At 50.8% G+C, this 25,130-nt stretch overlaps 1 protein-coding gene across 1 annotated transcript in view; it reads left to right on the plus strand.

The window, feature by feature from the left end:
* The window catches only part of TRIO (trio Rho guanine nucleotide exchange factor), a 367,450-nt gene extending 342,921 nt beyond the window's left edge, over positions 1–24,529 (plus strand). The window contains exons 47-56 of the mRNA XM_031666092.1: positions 2,076–2,869; positions 6,981–7,228; positions 11,327–11,465; positions 12,295–12,322; positions 12,537–12,699; positions 12,967–13,088; positions 16,938–17,016; positions 18,737–18,937; positions 21,440–21,578; positions 22,208–24,529. Of these exons, the coding sequence (XP_031521952.1) occupies positions 2,076–2,869; positions 6,981–7,228; positions 11,327–11,465; positions 12,295–12,322; positions 12,537–12,699; positions 12,967–13,088; positions 16,938–17,016; positions 18,737–18,937; positions 21,440–21,578; positions 22,208–22,750 (2,456 nt within the window). The 3' untranslated portion in view covers positions 22,751–24,529. The remainder of the gene's footprint in view (positions 1–2,075; positions 2,870–6,980; positions 7,229–11,326; positions 11,466–12,294; positions 12,323–12,536; positions 12,700–12,966; positions 13,089–16,937; positions 17,017–18,736; positions 18,938–21,439; positions 21,579–22,207) is intronic.
* Positions 24,530–25,130: the final 601 nt, after the last annotated feature.

Below are 25,130 nucleotides of genomic sequence, written 5' to 3' on the forward strand. Positions count from 1 at the left end.
GGTGGCTCAAGCCTATAATCCCAGCACTTTGGGAGGTGGAGGTAGGCAGATCACCTGAGGTCAGGAGTTTGAGATCAGCCTGACCAACATGGAGAAACCATGTCTCCACTAAAAATACAAAAAAATTAGCCGGGCGTGGTGGTGCATGCCTGTAATCCCAGCTACTCAGGAGGCTGAGGCAGGAGAATCACTTGAACCCAGGAGGTGGAGATTGCAGTGAGCTGAGATCACGCCATTGCACTACAGCCTGGGCAACAAGAGTGAAACTCCATCTCAAAAAAAAAAAAAACTGACAGTTCGGTCCTGCCCTGCTTCCATGACTTGAGGGATTGCAGAGATGCTGCAGAACACAGCAGGCATGGCCACCCTATCCTTTCATTGCCTCAATGTATTTGATCTCTTTGCAACTGCTGGCTTCAACACTAGCTTTTAATTTGGTGATTGGCGAAGAACTTTGAGAATTCAGTTGGAAGCTGTGTACCCATGTCATCTGTGTCTTCTGGGTTCGTTCTTCCATGTCCATATTCATGTTGTGCATCTATGCCTGTGCAAGCTCAATAGGATGTTGTAATGTTCTCTGTCACAAGAAAGCCACCTCTACACCTTGCATGACATTCAAGAGCCAGGAACATAGGCACTCAGTGAAAAATCTCAAGCCTCATGGCATTTTTAGCCAAGTGTTATCTGCTGCCTGGGTGTTAACTCCAAATTTCCATCCTGCTTGCAAGCTAATAATCGTTTACATCTGCAGCTAGGGGTGGGCGCTTGAGGATAGGGAGGGACAGTTCCTCGGGCACCAAAGAGGTTTAATGTGTTGTTCTTATGTGGTGCATTGAGTTCCAATCCGTAGCTTGGAATTGAGAATGCTCTAAATTTTCATCACTGTTGGCCGGGCACGGTGGCTCAAGCCCGTAATCCCAGCCCTTTGGGAGGCCAAGGCGGGCAAATCACGAGGTCAGGAGATCGAGACCATCCTGGCTAACACGGTGAAACCCCGTCTCTACTTTAAAAAAAAAAAAAAAAAAAACACAAAAAACTAGCCGGGCGTGGTGGTGGGCGCCTGTAGTCCCAGATGCTCGGGAGGCTGAGGCAGGAGAATGGCGTAAACCCGGGAGGCAGAGCTTGCAGTAAGCTAAGATCCGGCCACTGCACTCCAGCCTGGGCAACAGAGCGAGACTCTGTCTCAAAAAAAATTTTCATCACTGTGTTTAAAATAGAATGAACTGCCCCCAGATCGCACGCATGGTCTATGATGTCAGAGTTTACTTGACACCCACTCAGTTAAGGAGCTAATAATACCTATCCCAGAGGATTAAAGGAGATCGCTAATGGGGTGGGAGCCTGGGACCCTTGCACCTGCTTCTTGCACACCTCTTACTCCTGGAAGAGGCTGTGGCCAGCACAGAGTTTGTAGACTGCCTCTGGCTCCACTGCGCTTGCTCACACATGCCTCGGGCTGGGGCTGGGGGGCTGCATCTGCTTGTCGTATTTTTCAAAGGCTTTAACACTTCAGGAGTTTGTTCATGTTTCCATATATGTTATTTTGGCCTGATTCCTATGTTTTTCTACAATGAAGATGTAAGAAAACTCAGACGCCCAAGTCAAGAGATGGGACAGCCTCCCGCCCCAGGGGCCTTGGGGAGCGCCTTAGCTTCTCTCGGGGCTCTCTCTGTTCAGCCTGCAGAGCAGAGGTGGTCTATGAAACCACCTCCACGGCAGCCCCAGGGTTTCTTTTTCACCCCAGGACTCTGGTTTAGGAAAGAGCTTTGCGGAAGGCAGTTGGTAGCTGGAGGAGTTCTAGTCAAATCTGTTGCCTTGGTCTTCCCCTCCATACTGGCCCTTTGTCCGGGATGTGCTGAGGAATGCAGCCCCTTACACCCGCTGCACTCAGCCGGCATCCCAGTCCCTTGGCAAGCAGGGGCCTCTTCTAGCTCTACGGATAGGTGGGGTTGCTCTGCGCCCCTGCACGGGTGGCTGCCCCATGACCCATTCCAGGGTGGGTCCTGTTCCTTCCTCACCCCGCGGCGTGCTCCTTGATGCCCTGACCCAGTCTTTCTCGCTGTCTTGTCTTACAGCCTTGACATCGCCAATCGAGTACCAGAGGAACCACAGCGGGGGCGGCGGCGGCAGCGGGGGCAGCGGCGGGGGTGGGGGCAGCGGCGGCGGCGGGGCCCCCAGTGGCAGCAGCGGCCACAGTGGCGGCCCCGGCAGCTGCGGTGGTGCCCCCAGCACGAGCAGGAGCCGGCCCTCCCGGATCCCCCAGCCTGTCCGACACCACCCCCCCGTGCTGGTCTCCTCTGCAGCCTCGAGCCAGGCAGAGGCAGACAAGATGTCAGGTACGTCCACCCCCGGGCCCTCTCTGCCTACCCCCGGCGCGGCCCCCGAGGCCAGCCCCAGCGCGCCCGGCAGGCGGCCCCCCGGCGCCGACGCTGAGGGGTCCGAGCGAGAAGCGGAGCCGATCCCCAAGATGAAGGTGCTGGAGAGCCCCAGGAAATGCGCCGCGAACGCCTCGGGGCCGAGCCCAGACGCCCACGCCAAGGACGCGCGCGCAAGCTTGGGCGCCCTGCCGCTTGGGAAGCCCCGGCCTGGGGCCGCGTCACCGCTGAACTCGCCGCTCTCCAGCGCGGTCCCTTCTCCTCTCGGCAAGGAGCCCTTCCCCCCCAGCAGCCCCCTGCAGAAGGGGGGCTCCTTCTGGAGCTCCATCCCCGCCTCCCCCGCCAGCCGGCCCGGCTCCTTCACCTTCCCGGGGGACAGCGACTCCCTCCAGCGGCAGACACCCCGCCACGCGGCCCCCGGCAAGGACACTGACCGCATGAGCACGTGCTCGTCGGCCAGCGAGCAGTCCGTGCAGTCCACCCAGAGCAACGGGGTAAGCGCGTCGGGGGGCCCGCGCCCGCCCGCCCCCCTGCCTCTGTCCCGCCAGCTCCTCTAAACGCCGCCGCGGCTGTCCTCACTAACTCGGCTGCCCAGCGCTCTCCGCCGCCCGCTGCGGCCTCTACCCGGGACCGGGCTAACCCTCCTGCAGGCTGGCCCATGGCGCTACTAACTACTCCTTGCTTTGTTCGTGTCTTCTAATAAGAGCAAGCCGATCATTAACCTTCTCAACGCAGCGTCTTTTGGTTTCTTCCGTTTCCAACCAGCAGAATATCTTCTTGGAACTTTCTTTTTTAACCTCTGCCTTCCTCACGCACCTATTTTTTGGAGGGGTCCTTTTCCCTGCTCTCTACCTCCTGTTTAAATTGAAACCTGTACACTTTAAGCTTTTTGCTCATCGCTTGGTTTTGCTCTTTTATGCCTTAAATTATCTTTGCGGCATTTTTGACTCATCTGCTGGGGAAGACCATTCCCTCAAGAAAACTTCCAACAGCAACTCAAAGCAAACTAAGATGACAAAATGGGGGGAAAGAATCTGTCCACTGGGAACGCTTTACGTCACCGTGTTGCTCTGGAAGACAGAGACTGCTCTGGGGCACCTGGCGAGGCGGCTCTGCAGTGCAGGCTGGGGCCGGTCCCTGCGGCCTGCTGGGCTCTGGCCTCCTCTGGCCCATCACTCATGCTGCCGTCTCAAGCACAAGGGTTGCTGTGGTGGGTTTTCCCTCTGTTTCCTGCTTCCTCACTGCCCTACCCACCTGTTTCCTACAGGGCAGATGGCCTGGCCCGTAACACTTTCCTGAAGGCATGCGTGAGTGAATAGAACTGTTCTAATGAGTGTATGTTTGAACGCTTTATAAATTTTTAAATACATTTCTCTAAAAGGGTCTGTGTCTCTCTTTATATTAAAAAAAAATCTAGCTTTTGCATGTCTTTCTCTTTCCTCTGGACTTATTAATGCCTTAATTGGTTTGACTTGGTCTTATCCTTTCCTACTATTTTTTGTTATGTATTTTGTTAAACTCTATATTTAATTGGGGAAGAAATTAACAAATGGGTCTTAATACATTTATTTACAATTGAATGGCCGGGTAGGCATCCGCTGTCATGGCCACCATACTGTGTCCTGCAGAGCAAGGCGGCCTTTCAGTTAAGTTGGGCATGCTAGGTAGACAAGTATGCTAGGTGGGTGAGCACAGATTTGAGTCTGGTGGGGGGTGGTGGGGAGATGCAGTCAACCCAGTGACGGGCTATACCCATCAGCACTTAGTTGGATACTCAATATTCAGGTGTGGCCTTATAGCTGTGACCCTCACTGAATCTGCCAGTTAGCATCTGGAGCTCATCATAGCCTGGACACATTCCCATTCAGCACAGGAGACTTCAGAGGCTGTGTTTCAAAATTAACACTTCAACTGCTCCAAGACAGGAGCCAATGCCAGTCTTCTCTGGACATTCATGAGAAGACATGAAAAATGGCCACACCCTGGCTCCATCCCGAATGCTCTCTCTGAGGCCAAGGCGCAGTCTGCAGAGGGCACGTGTTCCCACGAGCTTTAGGTTGGGAAAGTTGCCTTTGCTTTCTCTCTTCCTCTTCTCACTTGTTCTCATGTGGCAGGGAACCTGGAAAGGGAACTCACTGAACAGGATTTCAGACAAGTCAAAATGCCTTACAGAAAGGCCCTAGAGGCCTAGGAAGACTCCAGAGCTCCGAAGTGGGGCTTTAAAAATGCCCTCCAGGCTGGGCACAGTGGCTCACACCTGTAATCCCAGCGCTTTGGGAGGCTGAGACGGGTGGATCACAAGGTCAGGAGTTCGAGGCCAGCATGATGAAACCCCATCTCTACTAAAAATAAAAAAATACTGGCCCAGCATGGTGGCACGCACCTGTAGTCCCAGCTACTTGGGAGACTGAGGCAGGAGAATTGCTTGAACTCGGAAGATCACACCATTGCACTCCAGCCTGGATGACAGAGGGAGACTCCGTCTCAAAAAAAAAAAAAAAAAAAAAAAGCCCTCCAGGACTCTGAAGTATATCAGTTAGAAGGGGCCGCAGCCCTGCCCGGCCCCCACGTATTGGCACTTCTGTCCCCCTGGAGATCTGCAAAGGCCTCCTTCCTCCTTGACCACTTCTGTCAAGCTGTCTGTGGTCACAGCCAAGCAGCTGTGCCCAGCCCACAGCCCGGCTCCTTCTTCTCCCTTTAGATGTGCAGCTTCTGCAAAGCTCTGCTGAGAGCAGGAGTGACATGCATGTGGATCAACCCAAACCATGACTGCACCAGTCCTTCCTGTGGCTCTGTGGTCTAGCCTTTTGGCCTCCTTTATTGGGCAGCAATAAAAGTGCACACACGTTGGAGTCACTCTAGTCCTGCCTTTCTTGCATAGGCCAGGTGGCCAGTGCCAGCTCACTGACCTTCCACTCTGAGAGACTGATAACCACGCCCACTGGGGGGGTGGTGGTGAGAATTAAGTAGGATAGACTTTGAAATGCCTAGTACATAGGAGGTGCTCAGAAAATACTAATAGTTATGATTCTAGTAGCAAAGTACTCTAATTATGAGATTGTAGCTTGGTATATTACCAAAAGCAGGTACGCTGCAGAAGTTGTGTTTTTTTTTAAATATTCTTGGAAATTTAGCTTTGTAATGTCAAAACTCTTGAGCATTGCCATATAAGTCAGAATACTAAAGTCCATGCTAAAAGTATAATGCATAAATGAGTATGCACAAGCCAAAGCCTGCCCTGTACCGCATCCTTTTTTGCTGAGGGGCCACAGGCAACCAGTGGGCACCCACAGGGACAAGAACAGGAAGCACACTCCTCCACGGCAGAGACAAGGAACAGGAGCTAGGCAGCACCACCATGTTTTAAGTATGCACCACAGGTCTAGATTCATAGCCCTGGCACCTGGAATTCCCAGTGGCTGGCGTGTTGACTTTCTCAGGCTTGACCTCGTGGAGGAGGGCTAGAGGTCTCTCCTCTCTGGTCCTCTCGGCCAGCTACAGCAGTCCACCACCTGCTCCAGCATGTCCTGATACTGGCTCAGTAGACCAGGGCTGAAAGGCGGTAGAGCAGGGTTGTCTGACTGATTGCATCTGCACTCACCCGGGATCTGCCCAGGGCGTCGGAAAGCCCAGTAGAAGCTAGCACCTTTGGAGTCTTGGGAATCCATGAACATCCCGACAGTACCCTCAGTGGAAGCCTTTGAGCACAAGTTCACGGGAACGAGGCGCCAGATGCTGTTTCTCATGTCCTGACTAGATAGAGGGGACTTGGGCAAGATGCAGCTTCAGGAGTTGTCAGGGGATCTGCATTTCTTCTCCACCCAGAACCATAGGCCACGCACTAGTTGGGAGTTTGGGACAAACACTGCCGTTTGTGTTTCTTCTCCTCAGCAGCTGCCACCACTCTGTGTGTGGCATGGGTAGGGTCTTAAGAAATCTTCTGTCTTGCTATTGCAATCCTGCCTCATGGACTGGGCCACTCACCACATACTGAGTTCCTGCTGCATGTCAGCCCTGTGACTGAAGAGATTGGGTCCCACGGGGGCAGCGGCATAAGGGTGGGGGTACACATCCCACACCAGAATCCGTTCCCAGAGCTTGAGTCACAGCACCTGTGGCGAGCGGCCCTGGGATGTTTTGTGATGTGTTCCCATAGCAGCAGAGCCTTGGGGACACTTGAGTCATGCAAGCTCCTAAGAGGGACACCCAGCAAGTTCATACGCTGGAGGCAGAGTCACTCTCCATCCAAGCAGAATAGTGATCGATTTACGTTCAGGGTTTCCATGTTCTTCTTTTTAAAGAGAAGAAGTAGAAATGATTAAGCATGTCAGCAACGAGCTTCCAAAACCAAAGAGTCATTATTGCAGTGAATTTTTTAAGAGCATCCCTAAATTGCTTTGTAGAGAAATTGCATTTTCAGGTATTGAAATAGATGCACACAGTTAGCCAGAGGGTAAAGGAAACGTCGAAAGTTTCTCAGTGCCGGCCTGGTGAGCCCTGCACAGGGTCATGGTGCCATGGGGCACACTGACAAGGGATTTCACGTGATCAGGTCTCGTTTCAGTTCCTCCCTGCCTTTCTCTGTCTTCCTCTGTCCCTCTGCAGAGTGAAAGCAGCAGCAGTAGCAACATCTCCACCATGTTGGTGACACACGATTACACGGCAGTGAAGGAGGATGAGATCAACGTCTACCAAGGAGAGGTCGTTCAAATTCTGGCCAGCAACCAGCAGAACATGTTTCTGGTGTTCCGAGCCGCCACTGACCAGTGCCCCGCAGCCGAGGGCTGGATTCCGGGCTTTGTCCTGGGCCACACCAGTGTGGTCATCGTGGAGAACCCCGACGGGACTCTCAAGTGAGTGCTTGACAGTAACGGTGGCCTGGCAGGCAGCAGAGGGAGGGGGCGCAGCGCCCATGAGGCGCACGATCTCGGATGGGGTAAGCATGTGGAAGGGGGAGCCGCGCTGGTGTGTTAGTACAGGCTCAGCTCTGAGCACGTGGGAAGATGGGTGGCCTTCCATCTCACACACTCAGACTCACAGGGTCTTTGAATAATCTGCATTTAGAAATAGCCTGTTCTAGCACATTGTTCAGGAATCCCATCTGACAGCTTTTTGTGTTCGTCATAACTCAAGAAAGTGTTGTTGTTTTTCTTTTTAAGAAACCTAACGGGAAAATATCCCTTATCTTTGTTTCTCTGAAATACATTCTCAGGCCCCATATTAGTCGGGGTCCTTCAGAGGAGCAGGACCAGTAGGGAGTGTACTGAGATGTCGGCGTAGACACAGGCTCACCCCGGTTTTTTGTGTGCTTTGCTTTAATGTGCTTTGAAGACATTGCCTTTTTTACGCAAGTTTTGTGGCAACCCTATGTCAAGCAAGTCTCTCGGTGCCATTGTCCGACAATGTATGCTCACACTCTGTATTTGTGTCACATTTTGGTGATTCTCAGATATTTCACACATTTTGTTATTGTATTTGTTATGGTGATATGTAGTTAGTGATGTTTGATATTACCATTATAATTGTATTGAGGAACAATGAACTGCACACATACAAGATGGCAAACGTAATAAATGTGTGTTCTGACTGCTCCACCAACTGTCCATTCCCCCATGTGTCTCCCTCTCCTCAGGCCTGCCTGAGACACAACAATATCGAAATTAGACCAGTTAATAACCCTGCAGTGGCCCCTAAATGTTCAAGTGGAAGAGTAATGTGTCTCTCACTTTAAGTCAAAACCCAGAAGCTTAGTGAGGAAGGCATGTCAAAAGTGGATATAGGCCGAAAGCTAAGCCTCTTGCACCAAACAGTTAGCTAAATTGTGAATGCAAAGGAAATAAAAGTGCGACCCCACTAAACACACAAATAGTAAGAAGGTGAAACAGCCTTTGCTGAGACAGAGAAAGTTTGAGTGGTCTGGATAGAAGATCAAACCAACCACAACCTTGCCTTAAGCCAAAGCCCAACGCAGAACAAGGCCCCATCTCTCTCCAGTTCTATAAAGACTGAGAGAGATGAGGAAACTGCAGAAGAAAAGTTGCAAACCAGCAGAGGTTGATTCATGAGGTTTAAGGAAAGCTTATCCTGTAACATAAAAGGGTTAGGGCTAATGCAGCTGGTGACGTGAAGTTGAATCCAATGCGTATTTACCCTTCTGAAAATCCTGGGGTCCTTAAGAATCATGCTAATCATCACAACTGATATACCAAAAGGCTAATTCAGTTAAGAAACATGAAGCCGGTTTTGCTGCATTGAGTAGTATTTTACTGAATTTGATGGTGGTTTTTACAACTCCTCCTCCCCCTGGAATGCCTGCTGTGGCAGAGGCACCTACTCTGCCTGTGCTCTAGAAATGAAACAACAGAGCCTGGCTGACAGCACATCTGTACACCATGTATTTACAACACAGTTTACTGAGTATTTTAAGCGCACTGTCGACACGTACTGCTCAGAAACAAAAATTCTTTCAAAATATTACTGTTCTTTGACAATGCACTCGATCACCCAAGAGCTCTGATGGAAATGTGCAAGGAGATTCATGTTCCTTTCTTGCCTGCTAAGACAACATCCGTGCTACAGCCCATGGATCAAGGAGTAATTTCGACTTTCAAGTCTTATTTAAGAAATGCGTTTTGGGCTGGGCATGCTGGCTTACGCCTGTCATCCCAGCACTTTGGGAGGCCAAGGCGGACGGATCACCTGAGGTCAGGAGTTCGAGACCAGCCTGACCAGTATGGTGAAACCCCGTCTCTACTAAAAATACAAAAATTAGCCGGGTGTGGTGGCATGTGCCTGTAGTCCCAGCTACTTGGGAGGCTGAGACAGGAGAATTGCTCAAACCCGAGAGGTGGAGGTTTCATTGAGCCTAGATCATGCCACTGCACTCCAGCCTGGGCAACAGAGCAAGACTCTGTCTCAAAAAAAAAAAGAAAGAAAGAAAAAGAAATACATAAATACATTTTGTAATGCCATAGCTAACATAGGCAGTGATGCCTCCAGTGGATCTGGGCAAAGTAAACTGAAAACCTTCTGGAGAGGAGTCACCATTCCAGATGTCATGGAGAACACTCATGAGTCATGGGAGGAGGTCAGAATGTTATAATTAACAGTAGTTTGGAAGAAGTTGATTTCAACTCTCATGGATGGCTTTGAAGGTTTTAAGACTTCAGTGAAGGAAATAACTCAGATGTGGCAGAAACAGCAAGAAAAATAGGATCAGGAGTGGAGCCTGAAAATGTGGCTTGAAGAGCTTCAATCTCATCATCAAACTTGAACAGATGTGGAGCTGCTTCTTAGGGGTGAGCGAAGAAAGTGATCTCCTGAGATGGAATCTACTCCTGGTGAAAAGGCTGTGAACACTGTTGAAATGCTGGCAAAGAATTTAGAATGTTACATAAACTTAGTTGATAATACAACAGCAGGGTTTGAAAGGATTGATTCCAATTTCCAGAGAAGTTCTACTCTGGGTATAATGCGGTCAGTGTCACATGCTGCAGGGAAGTCTTTTGTAACAAGGGGAGTGGTGGCAAACTTCTTGTTGTCTTACCTTAAGAAATTGCCACAGCCAGGCCGGGCGCAGTGGCTCATACCTGTAATCCCAGCATGTTTGGAGGCTGAGGCGGGTGGATCATAAGGTCAGGAGTTTGCGACCAGCCTGGCCAACATAGTGAAACCCCATCTCTACTAAAACTACAATAAAAAAAATTTTTTAAAGAAAAAAAGAAAAGAAAAAGGCCGGACATGGTGGCTCAAGCCTGTAATCCCAGCACTTTGGGAGGCCAAGATGGGTGGATCACGAGGTCAGGACATCAAGACCATCCTGGCTAACATGGTGAAACCCTGTCTCTACTAAAAATACAAAAAAATTAGCTGGGTGTAGTGGCGGGCGCCTGTAGTCCCAGCTACTTGGGAGGCTGAAGCAGGAGAATGGCATGACCCCACGAGGCAGAGCTTGCAGCGAGCCGAGATCGCGCCCTGCACTCCAGCCTGGGTGACTGAGCGAAACTCTGTCTCAAAAAAAAAAAAAGAAAAAAAGAAATTGCCACAGCTACCCCAGCCTTCAGCAACTACCACCTCGATCAGTCAGCAGCCGTCAGCATCTAGGGAAGACCCTCCACGAGCAGAAATATTACGACTCACTGATGGCTCGGATGATAGCATTTTTTTTAAGCAAATAAAGTGTTTTTAATTAAGGTGTGTATATTTTTTAGACATAATACTGTTGCACACATAATAGACTCTACTATAGTATAAACAATTTTTATATGCACTAAGAATCCAAAAATTGATGTGGCTGACTTTATTGTGACTCAGTTTATTGTGGTAGTCTGGAACCGAATCCCTAGTATCTCTAAGGTATGCCTGTCCAGAAATGGATTTATGATAAGAAATTCGCTCACGTAGTTATGGAGACTGGCAAGTCCAAATCTGCAATGTGGACCAGCAGGCTTCAGACCCAGGAGAGCACGTGGTGCAGGCTGAGCCTGAAGACAGTCTGCTGGAGAACGCCCTCTTGCTTGGGAGACCAGACTTTTTGTGTTCCCTTAAGGTCTTCGGCTGATAGGATGAGGGCCATTCACCTTAGAAAGGGCACTTTCCTTTACTGGACCCATCCAAATGTTCATCTCATTCAGAAACACTCACAAGAGGACCCAGAATAACGTTTGAACCAATATCTAGGCATCCTGTGACCCAGTCAAGTTACACATAAAATCAGTTATCACAGGCACCTTTATATTTTCATCCTCAAACTTGAAGAGATTGTTGGTTTTATCTCCTGGTTCTTAAGAATCACAGGAGCATTTTCTCTAACAGAGGTCACTGTTCGTAGAGGATTTCCCATCCCCCTGCACACACATAAGTTGAATATTCCGCTTTTCTTTAACACTTCCAGGTAGCACTTGGTGAATGTTGGAAAGGCGTAATACCCACAATGTATTCTTTTCCCCTAGGAAGTCAACATCTTGGCACACAGCACTCCGTTTAAGGAAAAAATCTGAGAAAAAAGATAAAGACGGCAAAAGGGAAGGCAAGTTAGAGAACGGTTATAGGAAGTCACGGGAAGGACTCAGCAACAAGGTATCTGTGAAGGTGTGTTCGGGGGTCTTCAGGAGCCTGTGTCATCCCAGCATGAGAGAAGGGATCAGGGAGGGCAGAGACTCTGCAGACCTGAAGCTGGGCTTGCTTATGACCTCCCTCCCACCCACCAGCCCTGTGCCCTGTGTGTCCTGTAGGGTCTTGTTAGGGGCACTACGCTGGCCGGCACAGGGATGGGTGAGTCCTACAAGGAACCAGGTAGACCCCTGCACACTTCCGCAGCTACACCTGTGGCTTATAAAGAACGTGGTTAGGTTTGCAAATGAAGCACAGAGACTAGCTTCTCAGAAACAGCGGAGATGCAGAGAAGCTATGGCTCAGGCTTCCTTCAGTGTTCCTGCCTTAGAGCAGAGGGGAAGTGGCTAGATGTGGGGGCACATATGGGCTCCCCGGCTGTGACAGATTCCCCTGGGGACAACTTCAGTCAGCTTGAGTCCTGTAATCAGATTGCCTGACACCTGCGGCAGGGGTTGCCTGGAGAAAAAGAAGGTATCTCCTGAAAGGGACTCCGAGCGCCGGGAGCCAGGGCGTTGGTGGCTCTGCATTAGGAAGGCATCTGAGGACCAGCTGGACTCAGCCTGTAGCATGAGAAAAACACACGTCTAAGCAGTGTTTTTGTGTTTGTGGGTAGGAAGAAAAAGACCCACCCAAATTAGTGTGCATGAAGCTTTTGAGTGCAGTGAAAAATGTGGTCTGTTTTGATTGATGCCCAGGCAAGTCAATTTCTACAAGTCTTTCAACAATAATTGTAGCCCTGGAATGAAAGTAATACACCTTAAAGTAGCTGATTTCAGTTAATGCTTGTTTGCTGTTTCCATTTCAGCTTCTCAATCCCAACTACATTTATGACGGTGAGTTCTGTTCTTTTTCTTGTAGTCGTAGAGATGATTCTAGATCTATGGGGCATGTTTCAGAGTACTTGCGTGTGGCCTCTGGAAATGGGTTTTCCGTGGCGCTCTAGGCGTGCATAGCAGGTTAGGTCCTATCAGTCTGTCGGGGACATGTGGGTGGGTGTGGAGGAGGAGCCGGGACTGATGGGCCTTTACCAACTCCTTTCCCGTGCAGTTCCCCCAGAATTCGTCATTCCATTGAGTGAGGTCACGTGTGAGACAGGGGAGACCGTTGTTCTTAGATGTCGAGTCTGTGGCCGCCCCAAAGCCTCAATTACCTGGAAGGGCCCTGAACACAACACCTTGAACAACGATGGTCACTACAGCATCTCCTACAGGTGAGGGAGGCCCACTCCTGGTGGGTTTCGCTGGCTGGGAGCACCATCTTGTCTCTTGGCAACTGGAAATTCCTCCTTCACGGATAGATTTCTTTGGCCGCCTGCGGCACTCCACTTCTTCCCTGAGAGCACATTTCACGCCTGGGTGTACAGCTCCTCATCAGCACTTGAGCTCCTGCCTTCCCTTGATCCTGAAGGAGGAGGCCAGCACTGATGGCCACATGCTCAGCTTTTCTCACGCCCAGTGTGTTCCCATCTGTGCCGCAGTGACCTGGGAGAGGCCACTCTGAAGATTGTGGGCGTGACCACGGAAGATGACGGCATCTACACGTGCATCGCTGTCAATGACATGGGTTCAGCCTCATCGTCGGCCAGCCTGAGGGTCCTAGGTAAGCACCGTGCTATGAGGAGTCTACGTGACCCAGTGGGGCACGTCTTCCAGGAGTCTCCGGAAGTCCTGAGTCTGCCCTCGCACTCCATGTGGCCTGACAGATAGAACAATAAGTCATCTGTAGGGCTTCAAAAGAGAATTGGAAGTAGCAGACCGAAGTGTCTGGGGTGGCACAGCAGAGTGACCTCTCAGCACCTTATGTAAGGTCGCGAGAGACACCAGAGCTCCTGTTGCTGGGAGGAGGATGGGGGCCTGGCTGGTGAAGGCCTCTGGCTGCCTACCATGGGGCACCAGGGCCCCCCCCGACCAGCCTCTGAGTTGGGGCAGGCTGCTTTCCGTGCTCTTAGCACTCAAAACACTCAGATCCAGCTACTCAGCTGAATCTGGATCTGGTCTAGGTTGGTCTCACGTAGAATGGGCATGGGAAAAGCAGGAAAGGAGATGTGGGTGGGTCCCGGGCCTGCGCAGGCACTGTGGCCCTCTGAGACCCTAACAGCAACCCTTCTGGGTGGATGCGCCCCCTCCTTACCCTGTCCAGGAGGAACCAGGCCCAGGGCTGCTCAGCAGCTTGTCCAGAGCATCTGGCTAGGAGGCCTCTGCCGTGGGGCTTGCTTGCTCTGGTCTGAAGACCTTGTTCTCTCTCCTCAGCTAAACCGCAAGCTCCTTGGGGCAGAACCCATATCTTAGGCCCTTTCAAAATGCTCTGTAGTTGCCTGATGTAGATAGCTCCTGAGAAAGGCGTGGACTGCTCTCTGCTGCCATCTTGCGGAAGGCCGGCCATGCAGTACTGGGCTCTGAGGGTTCCCGTCCATCCTCCAGCTGCACCACAAATGGAGCTGCTTCCAGAGGACAAATAAAACCCCAAATAAAAGATCGATTGAGTCCCAGAGCACCCTGTGTGTAGACAGTAAGCAGAATTTGTCTTAGAACTTTTGTCCCAGGTATCTTAATTTCCTGTTTTTAACAACATTAAATCAGAAAACAAGTTCTGATTTTTTTGGATCATGGAACAAGAAATTTTAAAATCTAGTAATTTGGCAGTAAACAATAAAAAGTAAAGATTTTCTAATTTTTAAATAACACAGAAATTACACAGGTGATTTTTTTTTTTTTAATAAATCACTAGCAAAAGCTAAAGGACTTTAGAAAGGTAGACTATTCAGCCAGGCATGGTGGCTCACGCCTGTAACCAGCACTTGGGGAGGCCGAGGTGAGTGGATCACGAGGTCAGGAGATAGAGACCATCCTGGTTAACATGGTGAAACCCCATCTCTACTAAAAATACAAAAATTTGCCAGCGTGGTTGCACACTCCTGTAGGCGCAGCTACTCGTGAGTCTGAGGCAGGAGAATCACTTGAACCCAGGAGGCAGAGGTTGCAGTGAGCCAAGATCATGCCACTGCACTCCAGCCTGGGTGACAGAGTGACACTCTGTCTCAAAAAAAATAAATAAATAAGACTTCATACCCTGGAAATGCAAATGGGAAAATAATCCAAATATATGGTTAATTCTGTCACACAAATTCAGCTGCAACCGTAGGTTTTCAGAAGAATTATGTGGACTATTCCAAGATGATCTTAACTATTTCCAATTGTTCTCTGAGAGAAGCCACTTTGTTTGCAGGCATCAGTAATTTTGTGTTTTGTTTTAAATCTACCCATGGCTCCACTCCTGTCCGCCTGAGGCTATTCCTGCCCCCACAAGCTGGGGTGGGTGCCCTCATTCTGTCCAGCCTTGGCTGCCTTGCAGAGCCCCAGTTCTCAGATGCTCAGGAAACAAAGGCTTCTTCTAAGCCCAGCTCCGGCTCAAGGCAGGGAGCTGGTCAGAGTCTGGGCTACGAGAGGGAGTCCTGAGGCTGGAGGCATTGGCTCTGCACCCTGAGGACATGTGCAGGCCCCCAAACTGTGTCCAAGAGAATCATCCAGAGAGCACCCTGTCATGCCACCAGCCAGGGCCAAAGCTTCTGTTGATGAGAAAAGGGTGCCGGGTGCAGTGGCTCATGCCTCTAATCCCAGCACTTTGGGAGGCCGAAGCGGGTAGATGGCTTGAGCCCAGGAGTTGGAGACCAGCAACATGGCAAAACCCCATCTCTACAAGAATACAAAAAAATTAGCTGAGTGTGTGTCCCACTACTCTAGAGGCTGAGGTGGGAGGATCACTTGCCACTGGGAGGTTGAGGTTGCAGTGAGCTGAGATTGCACCACTGCACTCCAGCCTGGGTGACAGAGCAAGACCCGGCCTCAAAAAAAAAAAAAAAACCAGGGAGAAAGGAAGGTGTGTTTTAGAGGAGCCGGGGAGCACCTGCCACTGTGGTGCTCTGTCTCTGGATCTGGTTAGTGGGCACCGAGTCGCCATTTATGTTTGGTCCATTTTTCTGTATATATGTAATGCTTGAATAAAAATGTTTATTTAAAAAAGACAAGCCCTTTCAGTTAAAAAAAAGAAGAAGAAAAAATACTTTTATGTAAATAATAGTCCAGTATTTTTTAATGTGATTTGGTAGATGCTTCAGATCTGCCTAGTGAAATAATTTTATTTTGATTAATGATTCTCTGTCAGTACTCCTTCACCTACACAGTCAGAATTAGCCTTACCATTTCTAAAGCACTTTAAAGGGGTGCAAATGTGCCAGCATTAACAAAAAAGACTGCAGAATGAAACGTAGCCTTTGGTTTGCGTGATTGAAGTGATTGTTGCTTCTCGTGTGTCCTTCGGTGAAGATTTGGGGCTTTGTGTGTGCCAGGCACTCTTCTGGTTTCTGGGAGGCTGCAAAGGTGGATCAGACATGGGTTCACTTATAGTCATGTAGCGGTCAGCAGCGCTCCTGTGACAGCAGTGCTGGCTGGCAGCACATGGCACCCACCGGGACTGCCCACTGCTATGCAAGGAGACGATTTCCAGCCATGAGTGAGTCAGGGAAGGCACGTGGAGGAGGTGGCCACCACCCCGAGGAGCCCGATTAGACAAGTCAGCTTGGACATGGTTTAAGGAAACACATTCCCAGTGACAACCTGGGGAGAGGTGAAGAAGCCCAGGTGAGGATAGGGGTGGACAGATGCTCAGCCTGGGCTGGACTGCAGGTCAGGTGAGCGGGCTGAAAGAGGAACTAAGTGGGGAGAGGAGGCTGGATGAGCCGGGTCAGGAGGGCCAGCCTCCCATGGAGGCTTAGAATCACAGTGGCAGCTGTGCTTCCCAGGGGCTGCCTGGCAGTGGGGCCACGTGGGGCTCCCCCACTTAGTGCTTCTTTTCACAGGAAGACTCTAGAAAGGATGCTTTCTGTTCCTGTGGACGTGTACACAGGATTCATTACTAACAGGTGATTTACAGTTGGCACTTTCCTAATAAAATTCTCTTTGTAGTGTATTTATGATTTATCAACCATGTAAAACTCTGTGAACGTTAAGTGAATACTGTGGACTCTTGATCTCTCATGGCTGTGAAAGGAGGCGTGGGGAGGAGAGAACAGCCTAGCCCTGAGGCAGTGCGGCCAGGTGAACAGGGAGGACCATCTGTAGCAGTGCTGTCCAATAGAAGCAAAAAGAGGCCACATGTGCAAGTTTAGATTTTTCTAGTAAACACATTTTAAAAATAAAAGTAAAAGCAGCTTTTATGAACATGTATTTAATTTGAAAAATTATTAGTGAAATATTTTGCATTCTTCCTTCACACTAAGCCCCAGTGTCTGTGTGTCCTTCATGCACCCACCACATCTCCACTCATGTGAGCCATGTGGCAGGTGCCGGGGGGCCATGTGCAGCTGCTGTGAAGGACAGTGTGTGGCGATAGCCTTCTTACCCAAGAAGCTCCACGGGAAACAAGTTCAGGCAGGTGCTGTTCTTCTTGCAGGTCCAGGGATGGATGGGATCATGGTGACCTGGAAAGACAACTTTGACTCCTTCTACAGTGAAGTGGCTGAGCTTGGCAGGTATGAGGTACAACCCAGAATGCCTTCCGAAAGAGTAGAGTGCAGGGAAGACATACCAGAGAGTGCGCGGATTAAAGCTAAGCCACGTTATCTTGCCAGCAGTTGGAAGCTGTGTGTCTTGCATTTGAATCGTAACTCTCATTGCCTTTAGATGCTAAACACTGGGGAAGTAAGGAAGCCGTTTTCCTCTCGGGTTCCAGCAGAGAGGCCGAATGCCACAAGCCACCCCTCGATGGGGAGAAGTTGCTTCCCTCTGTGCGTGTAGAATAGTGGTAGCTCTGTGCCATCCTTGGGGGAGTTCAAGAATCTTTCAAATGCTCCCTGTAGTTCTTAATCCTCTTGTGTCCTTCACGTTTCGCTTGTGCGTGGAGACTTCAAGGAGTGACAGTAAAATCAGATGGGGTATCAGCGTCCTCCTGCACAAACTAAGAGAGGTTTCCCATCTAGGGGGCTCTTTCTCTTCATGAGGGGCAGCCGAGCCAGGGGTGGCCCAGCAGTGCCATCAGACAGCCCGGCTCTCTTGGCTCTGCCTCCAGGGCCACACAGCACACATATCCAGGTGCTGTGTCCCATGTGGCAGGAAGAGCAGGGTCAAAGGAGCATGACCGCTTTCCTTTGTCCTTTTGTAAGAACTCCCCCAGAAACTCCAGCAGCGGCGCCCTCTGGCTTCCATTCCTGAGGCCGTAACTGGTCACGTGGCTCCTGCTGATGTCTCTGTCAGCTGTCTCTGGCTGCATAAAAAGTCACACCAGCACTGCTGTCTTAGGACAGTGGTGACGTGTGTCTTCTGGTGCGGTGTGCAGATGGGGCCGTTATTCTGTTGGCCCCTCCTGGCCTGGTCAGCTGGTTCACCATGCCCCGTGCGTGTCAGAGGCCTTGTCTGCGACACTGGCCTCTCTCCACATCGACTTTCACCCTGGGCCTCCCCACATGAGGGCAGTGGCATTCCAGAACAGCAGGAGCGTCAAGGCCTCTGAAGGCCCAGCCTCAGAAATCAACGACCAACGTCCTCCACACCCTGTGGGCCAGAGCCAGCCCCAGGCAGCCCTGATTCAAGGGGAGGAACAGCCCCCGCCTCCGAGTGAGAGACGAGTCCAAGCCATGGCCTTTAACCCTGTGCACAGCCTGCCCACCACAGGCGCATCTCTGGTCCTCACGTGTGCAGAATGCACTCACCCACCTCAGGCCCCCATCTGAGGTCTAAAGCCTCATCCAGATCACGTTGAGGTGTGACCAGTCCCTGGAAGTGGGTCATCAGGTGCAGCTCCAGGGTCTTCGTGCCTGCCCCACACTCACACCCACAGCAGTGACCACAGCAGACGCTCCTTTCAAACGTGCAGGGAAGGGTGGCTGACGGGAGGCATGAGCAGACATCCCGGCTTCTGCACGTTGTGGAGAGCAGAGGGGAGCCACCTGGCAAGGCCGAGGCTCAGAGGTCTTGCCCTGTCACTTCTACCACACGCGGTGCTGGGAAGCAGCCACCAATGTGAGGAAACCAAGGCTGCCTGGGAGGGAGGACCAGCAGAATCACGTGGCTGCGGGGACAAGGGCAGATTTGGGGGACGGCCATGGCACCACAGCTCCTCCGTGGAGTGGCCAGGAGAGCAGGGCCTCTGGACAGGACCGGGCCACCACACAGCCAGTCCATTTAGGATAACAGTCTTTCTCGGTGCCAGACCTCAGCAGCCTCTGCAAATGGTCTTCTTGACATATTTTACAGGGGCAGATTCTCTGTCGTTAAGAAATGTGATCAGAAAGGAACCAAGCGAGCAGTGGCCACTAAGTTTGTGAACAAGAAGTTGATGAAGCGCGACCAGGTCACCCATGAGCTTGGCATCCTGCAGAGCCTCCAGCATCCCCTGCTCGTCGGCCTCCTCGACACCTTCGAGACCCCCACCAGCTACGTCCTGGTCTTAGAAATGTGCGTACACACCTGGCCTTCCGCCCCCAGCTCTCTGCCGCCACCTCAGGGTTTTGTTGTTGCCGTTTGTTCTCTAAGAGGGATAGATATTGGGCTTTTAGAATTTACAGAACTAAAAAACATCTTCACTGTCACAGCCCACAGCTTTCGAGCCTTCCAGTAATGGCAGAAAGCAGTGTGGTCTTCACGGGGCAGCTGCCTGATGAAGGACAGTCACCCCTAGGGTGGAACGCCCGACACGCTCAGCCGCCCGGAGACGCCCTCCCATTTCTGAAGGTCCCGTGAGGCCAGGCTGTCTCTGGTGCTGAACCCAAGCCCCCATTAGTGGTTGGAGGCTGACCTGATACCCCTAGCCTATGCAGGGGCAGCTCACCCCGGATCAGCACTGCCCCTCAGGCCTCCTGCCAAGGGCAGGCCAGCTGGATGGGAGGGTAAGACGCACCTCCCTGCAGAATGTCCTCCACAGAGGGGGCGCGGCACACCAACCAGAGCTGCCCCACTGGCACCGTTGTACTTACTGGGCTCCTTCATAAGATCAGAAAATGATTCAGTCACGTAAAGAAAAGTTGGAAACCTGTGTCCCTCAGGAGCTGTTCTCATCTAGGTGTGGGTTCGCATGGAAATGTCAGGAGAGCTCAAGCTGGGGGTGCGTCCGGCAGGGAGTGGCCGGAGGCCAGGGATGCCGCCCAACCTCCTACAAGGCAGGGACGACCCCCACAGATTCATCCGCCCCAAACGTCTGTGCATTTAGCTTTGAAAAATGTCAATTCCTCCTTTTTAGGGGGAGTCATTTTATACGTTTACTTTCATTTGCAACTTCTTTTCCATGGGGAAGGGTAAAACCTTTTGCCGCTGTTTGGAAAGTTTGCGTAGCTCTTCAGTGGAAGGACAGGATTAGCGGGGCACCCCCGTGGGGTCATGCAGGGGCAGACTCCAGCTCGGGGCCCCTCGCCTGCAGGAGCTCCCTCCAGGCCCTGTACCTGATGTTGTAGTTACTGTCATTTCTTTCTTAAAGAAATTATGAATGCCTCCCCATACCCTTCCTAGGGCAAGGCTGCCACAGGGTCCCGTGTGGCCCCACATGCAGCCTTACCAGCTTCCTCGGGCAGCACGTGTGCCGTGGGTGACACTGGATGTCTCAGGAAGGCCTCCCACCCATGGCTGCACAGCTAAAACCTCCCCCAGAACACGGGGATGGGGACCTGCTTCCAGCCCCTCTCCCAAGAATAGAAAACACATCTCGTGGCAGAAGGGCAGACGGTGGGGCGCACCTGAGCCTAAGCAGTGTGTACGGAGAGGAGGTCCACGGGCCTGGGCCTGGCCTCAGTCCCCGCCCTCCCTCTCATCGGCTCATTTCTCACCCTGGGTATCCTTAAAAGCGGCATTGGCTTCGGAGGGTTGGCATGGGGCCGACATGGTGCGATGTGTGTGGAAGAGCTGACATCCAAGCCGAGGCCTGGCCTGGGAGCCTCGGGACCTGGGAGGTCTCCTCTCTGGCTCCAGACACTGGTGACCAACAGCCACTGCTCACCTTCCCCGGGGAGTTTTAACAAGACTGTGGCTTGAGTGCTTGTCATCAATCTACAAGGCCTTCGTTTCTGGACTCACATTTCAGTGCTTTCAGCCGTCATTTCTGGGAAACAACATGGTTTGGCCTCACCATCCTGTTCATAGGATCTGTTTTCATGACACGTTACTCCAGTTCTCACAGGCTACTCCCCATTGCTAGACAGGCAGCTGATCTTCCTATAGATTTCTGTTTTGCAAAGAGCAGCATAGGCCGGTGTTGAGAGAGGCGGGGCCAGACCACCTCAGTCCAGTCCTGGCTTCTCCACCCTGGAGCGGTGGACCTTGGGCAAGTTTCATGCTTTCTCTTTGCCTGAGTTTCCTCATGTGTCACATGGGTACAGCAAGGCCCACTTCACAGACAGTCATAAGGATTAAATGAGTTGTTAGAAGGCGTTGAGCCCCTGGCACTTGGCAGTGCTGGGGAAGTGTTTTTTTCGCATGAACAGTAATTTCAGAGGAGGAAGCCTTCTGAGTCCAACGCTGAGCACTGACTGGGCCACCTCCTGCCCAGCCTGTGGTTACGTGATCTCAGTGAGTCTTCCCGTGGCCCATTTGACAGGCGAGGAAACTACAGCTCCGAGAAGCATGGTCTACATGCCTTCCTTCAGCAGATACCACAGGATGCCTGCTGTGCCTGGCACTGCCAGCAGCCAGGCCATGCCATCCCCCGCAACAGGCAGGTTTGGACCCTTGACTGGGCCGCTCTACCCCTGGCTTCCCTCTTAAGGAGACACCATGTTCCCCACTCGTGTCTTCCCATCAGAGCTTCACAAAAATCCCCTCCTTGTCTGGGCACACCTTAGAGGCACAGCCCTGAGATCCTGATGACACATTCATAACAGGTGACAGATCTGACATGTTTACTTCTTACTAGCCCGAAGAGGTCTGGAAAGGAAAGCACATCGTAACAGTCACCCGTTCCTGCCTCTGTAGGGCCGACCAGGGTCGCCTCCTGGACTGCGTGGTGCGATGGGGAAGCCTCACCGAAGGCAAGATCAGGGCGCACCTGGGGGAGGTTCTGGAAGCTGTCCGGTACCTGCACAACTGCAGGATAGCACACCTGGACCTAAAGGTTGGTGAGGCCCCGGGCAGGTGAAGGGGGGTCTGAGCACACCGGCTTGGCCATATGGGACACAGAGCCCCCTCTGAAGCCAGGCCAGGAGTGCCCGAGCGACTAGGGACAAAAAGGGTAGCGGGGGCAGCTGATTAGCACTGGTTGCTCATCTCTGTTTCTAAGCGTTTGCGTTCAGTGATGCACACAGTCAAGAGTACACTGGGTAAAACACTGGAGCCCTCCCAGCCTTCCACGACTTTCAGAAAGTCCCCATGAGTGTTGCCTGGTGGGTGTGGTGGGTGCAGTGGTAGCTTAGGCAGGAAAGAGAGTATTCCCTTCGGTGCTGGGAGGAAAATGAACAGCCAGCTTCAGAAAGCAGCCTGGTTTCATTAGGCTACTTGGCCCTTAGATCGCCAGAGAGAGCTGCTCTGTGAACCTGGGTTCCAGCTCCGCTGGGCCGTCTCTTCCTCCTCACCCTGGGTGGGCAGCCAAGGGTCTGGCCTGCTTTGCACATGCTTTGCACATGCATGGCTTGTCCTAGTTGACATCATAGATTCCTTCCACCTCACCGTAGAGCCCCGCCCATCATCATGAGTAAGCTTAAGATTGGACTGGTCTGAAAATGACAGTTGTATTCTGTCTTCCAGCCTGAGAATATCTTGGTGGATGAGAGTTTAGCCAAGCCAACCATCAAACTGGCTGACTTTGGAGATGCTGTTCAACTCAACACGACCTACTACATCCACCAGTTACTGGGGAACCCTGAATTCGCAGCCCCTGAAATCATCCTCGGGAACCCTGTCTCCCTGACCTCAGATACGTGGAGTGTTGGAGTGCTCACATACGTACTTCTTAGTGGCGTGTCCCCCTTCCTGGACGACAGTGTGGAAGAGACCTGCCTGAACATTTGCCGCTTAGACTTTAGCTTCCCAGATGACTACTTTAAAGGAGTAAGCCAGAAGGCCAAGGAGTTCGTGTGCTTCCTCCTGCAGGAGGACCCCGCCAAGCGTCCCTCGGCTGCGCTGGCCCTCCAGGAGCAGTGGCTGCAGGCGGGCAACGGCAGAAGCACGGGCGTCCTCGACACGTCCAGACTGACTTCCTTCATTGAGCGGCGCAAACACCAGAATGATGTTCGACCTATCCGTAGCATTAAAAACTTTCTGCAGAGCAGGCTTCTGCCTAGAGTTTGACCTATCCAGAAGTTCTTTCTCATTCTCTTTCACCTGCCAATCAGCTGTTAATCTGAATTTTCAAGAGAAAAACAAGCAAATATAACTGATCAGCTGCCGGTATGTTCATCGTGTGAAATTGCATTCCAAGTGGGCTGTGCTCAGCAGTGCTTGGACACAGAGCTGCAAGCTGCGCTGGGGTGGAGGATCGTCACTTACACTCTGCCCAAGGCAGAGGTCGCATTGCTGTATCACAGTATTTTATTCAGGTTTCTGCAAAAAATAAAAAGATACTTTTTTAAACAAACATGAATAGAATTTTGCAAATTTAACGTTTTCAAGATTTATTCAAGGAAACAAAATGCCTATGTTCAACCACTGGTGTTAACGAACAAAGATACTGTGCGTCTCTGGGGAAGACGCACCCAGGTGGCGGCCACTCCCACGGCCTTGTCTAGGGCTCAGAGTCCACTCGGCTCTGAGCTTCTCCAGGCGCCTCGTCTGTGTGCGTCTCACACCAGACGTGGCTTCTGAAACGTGCATTCAACCTCAAACTTTTGCATAAAATAGAATGAATCGTTTTGCTCTGATGAAATGTAGGCCTTACTTGTATATAAGACTGTTCCTGCCTTCGGTCTGTGGTTTTCCCACCTGCCTCCCCTCCCCACCCGCCAAGACCGCCTGGGGCTTCCTCTGGGGGTCCGAGGGTATGCCCAGCAAATGAAGACATCAGGTTGGGTCCTGCCCCACTGCCCCTCCCCCTGTTCCTGCCCCAAGCCGTCAATCAGATTGTTGAGCAGTACACAGTCAGATGAAAATACTGTAAATGCACTCATTGGGGGTTTTTTGGTTTTACTTCATATCATGTGCAATGTTGTGGCTTTAACATTTTATGCAACTATTTATGAAGACCTCTGTTGTACCTGTAATAAATATATAGAAAAAGCACATACTTCGTATGGTGAGCTTTATGGTTTTGTGTGTGTGTTGGGGTTGGCGGGTGGGTGGGTAGGGTCGTAGCCCTGTGCCATCGGTTCAAGGAGACTTTTCGTGAAACTTGTTGGTTTTGAGGACTGTAAAAAGTGATTTCATACTCTGAATATAAAACTGGATAATAGGGTAATGTTTTAAAATTTATTATGCTATTATTCAGAATGCCAAAGTATTATTTTTTTTCCCAAAATCAGTCTGGACATTTACTACTTTTTAGACTTTTTGACTTTCAACTTTCTGTACAAAAATTGGCTGGGTTTTGAGCTTTTGGTAAGAAATAAAAGCCGATTAAGCACTGGCCGCCCCGCGGCTGGTACCCAATGCCCGAGTCACTGTGGCAGCATTCGCACTGGCGTGGGGAGTCCTTTCAACTCAAGGAGGCTGGGTTTCTGGGCACCCTTGAGGTTTTCTGGATGTCTTTTTATCTTTCTCGTGTGAACTGCACTACAAAAGAGACCAGCCCATTTCCCAAGCCAGCCAGACACCTGGGTCTTGAGCCATAAACTGGCGTAGTTAAGCTTTGCAGCTTCCAGTGTATTTTATTTATTCTTTTGTTGGGTTTTTGTTGGTTCTTGTAAAATTGTACAGAAACTTTTTAAAAGAAATTGGATTCAAAACTGGATGTGTATTCGTAACCTCATGATTTTTATTTGTGTATTGTTTCTTTTATTATTTCAGTTAAATTTTTACATTATTTTGCATGTATATTTCTTTGTACAGAGACCTTACATGTTTACACAGTATGATGTGATGTAAATATTTTATTTTGCCATCAGTTATTTTAAAAAATTAAACATATTTGCCTGATTTTTGTGTTAGGCTTTTTATTTAAATTGGTCACTGTTGAATCGGAAAGACAGATGGCTGAGGGAGAGACTGACACAGAGGCTTCTCATGGGTGGGAGGTGGCAGAATGTACTGGATTGAGAACCCTCTGTACACACTGAGAAATGGGAGTCGCTCAGCCTCCTGCAGACTGGTTCAGACACCACACTCGAGACCCTGGTGTGCACTAGAATGTCGACTGACTGTGCACAGCGAGGCTGCAGCTTGTCCTGGTTAGAATAAAGCTGAGCCTTCTTAAGCCCATCCTAGATTAGAATAAGCAGGCTATAGCTTGTCCTAGTTAGAATAAAACGAGGCTGCAGCTTGTCCCTGGTCCAATCAGAAGCTTCAAGGCTGTAAGCTTATCCTGTGAGAATAAAAGCAGCACCAAGCTTATCCTAATTCGAATAAAAGCAAGCACAGCATCCTGGATTGAATCGCCGGCATACCGTTGATAGGGCTGCTGGCTTGCTTATCCCTGGATTAGAATAAAAGCGGCTAGCTGTAACCTTGTCCTATAGTTAGAATAAAGCGACGCTGTAAGCTTAGCTACTACCTGGTTAGAATAAGCTAAAGGCTATTT

The sequence above is a fragment of the Papio anubis genome, chromosome 5 (assembly GCF_008728515.1).
Source record: "Papio anubis isolate 15944 chromosome 5, Panubis1.0, whole genome shotgun sequence".
Taxonomy (NCBI): Eukaryota; Metazoa; Chordata; class Mammalia; order Primates; family Cercopithecidae; genus Papio; species Papio anubis.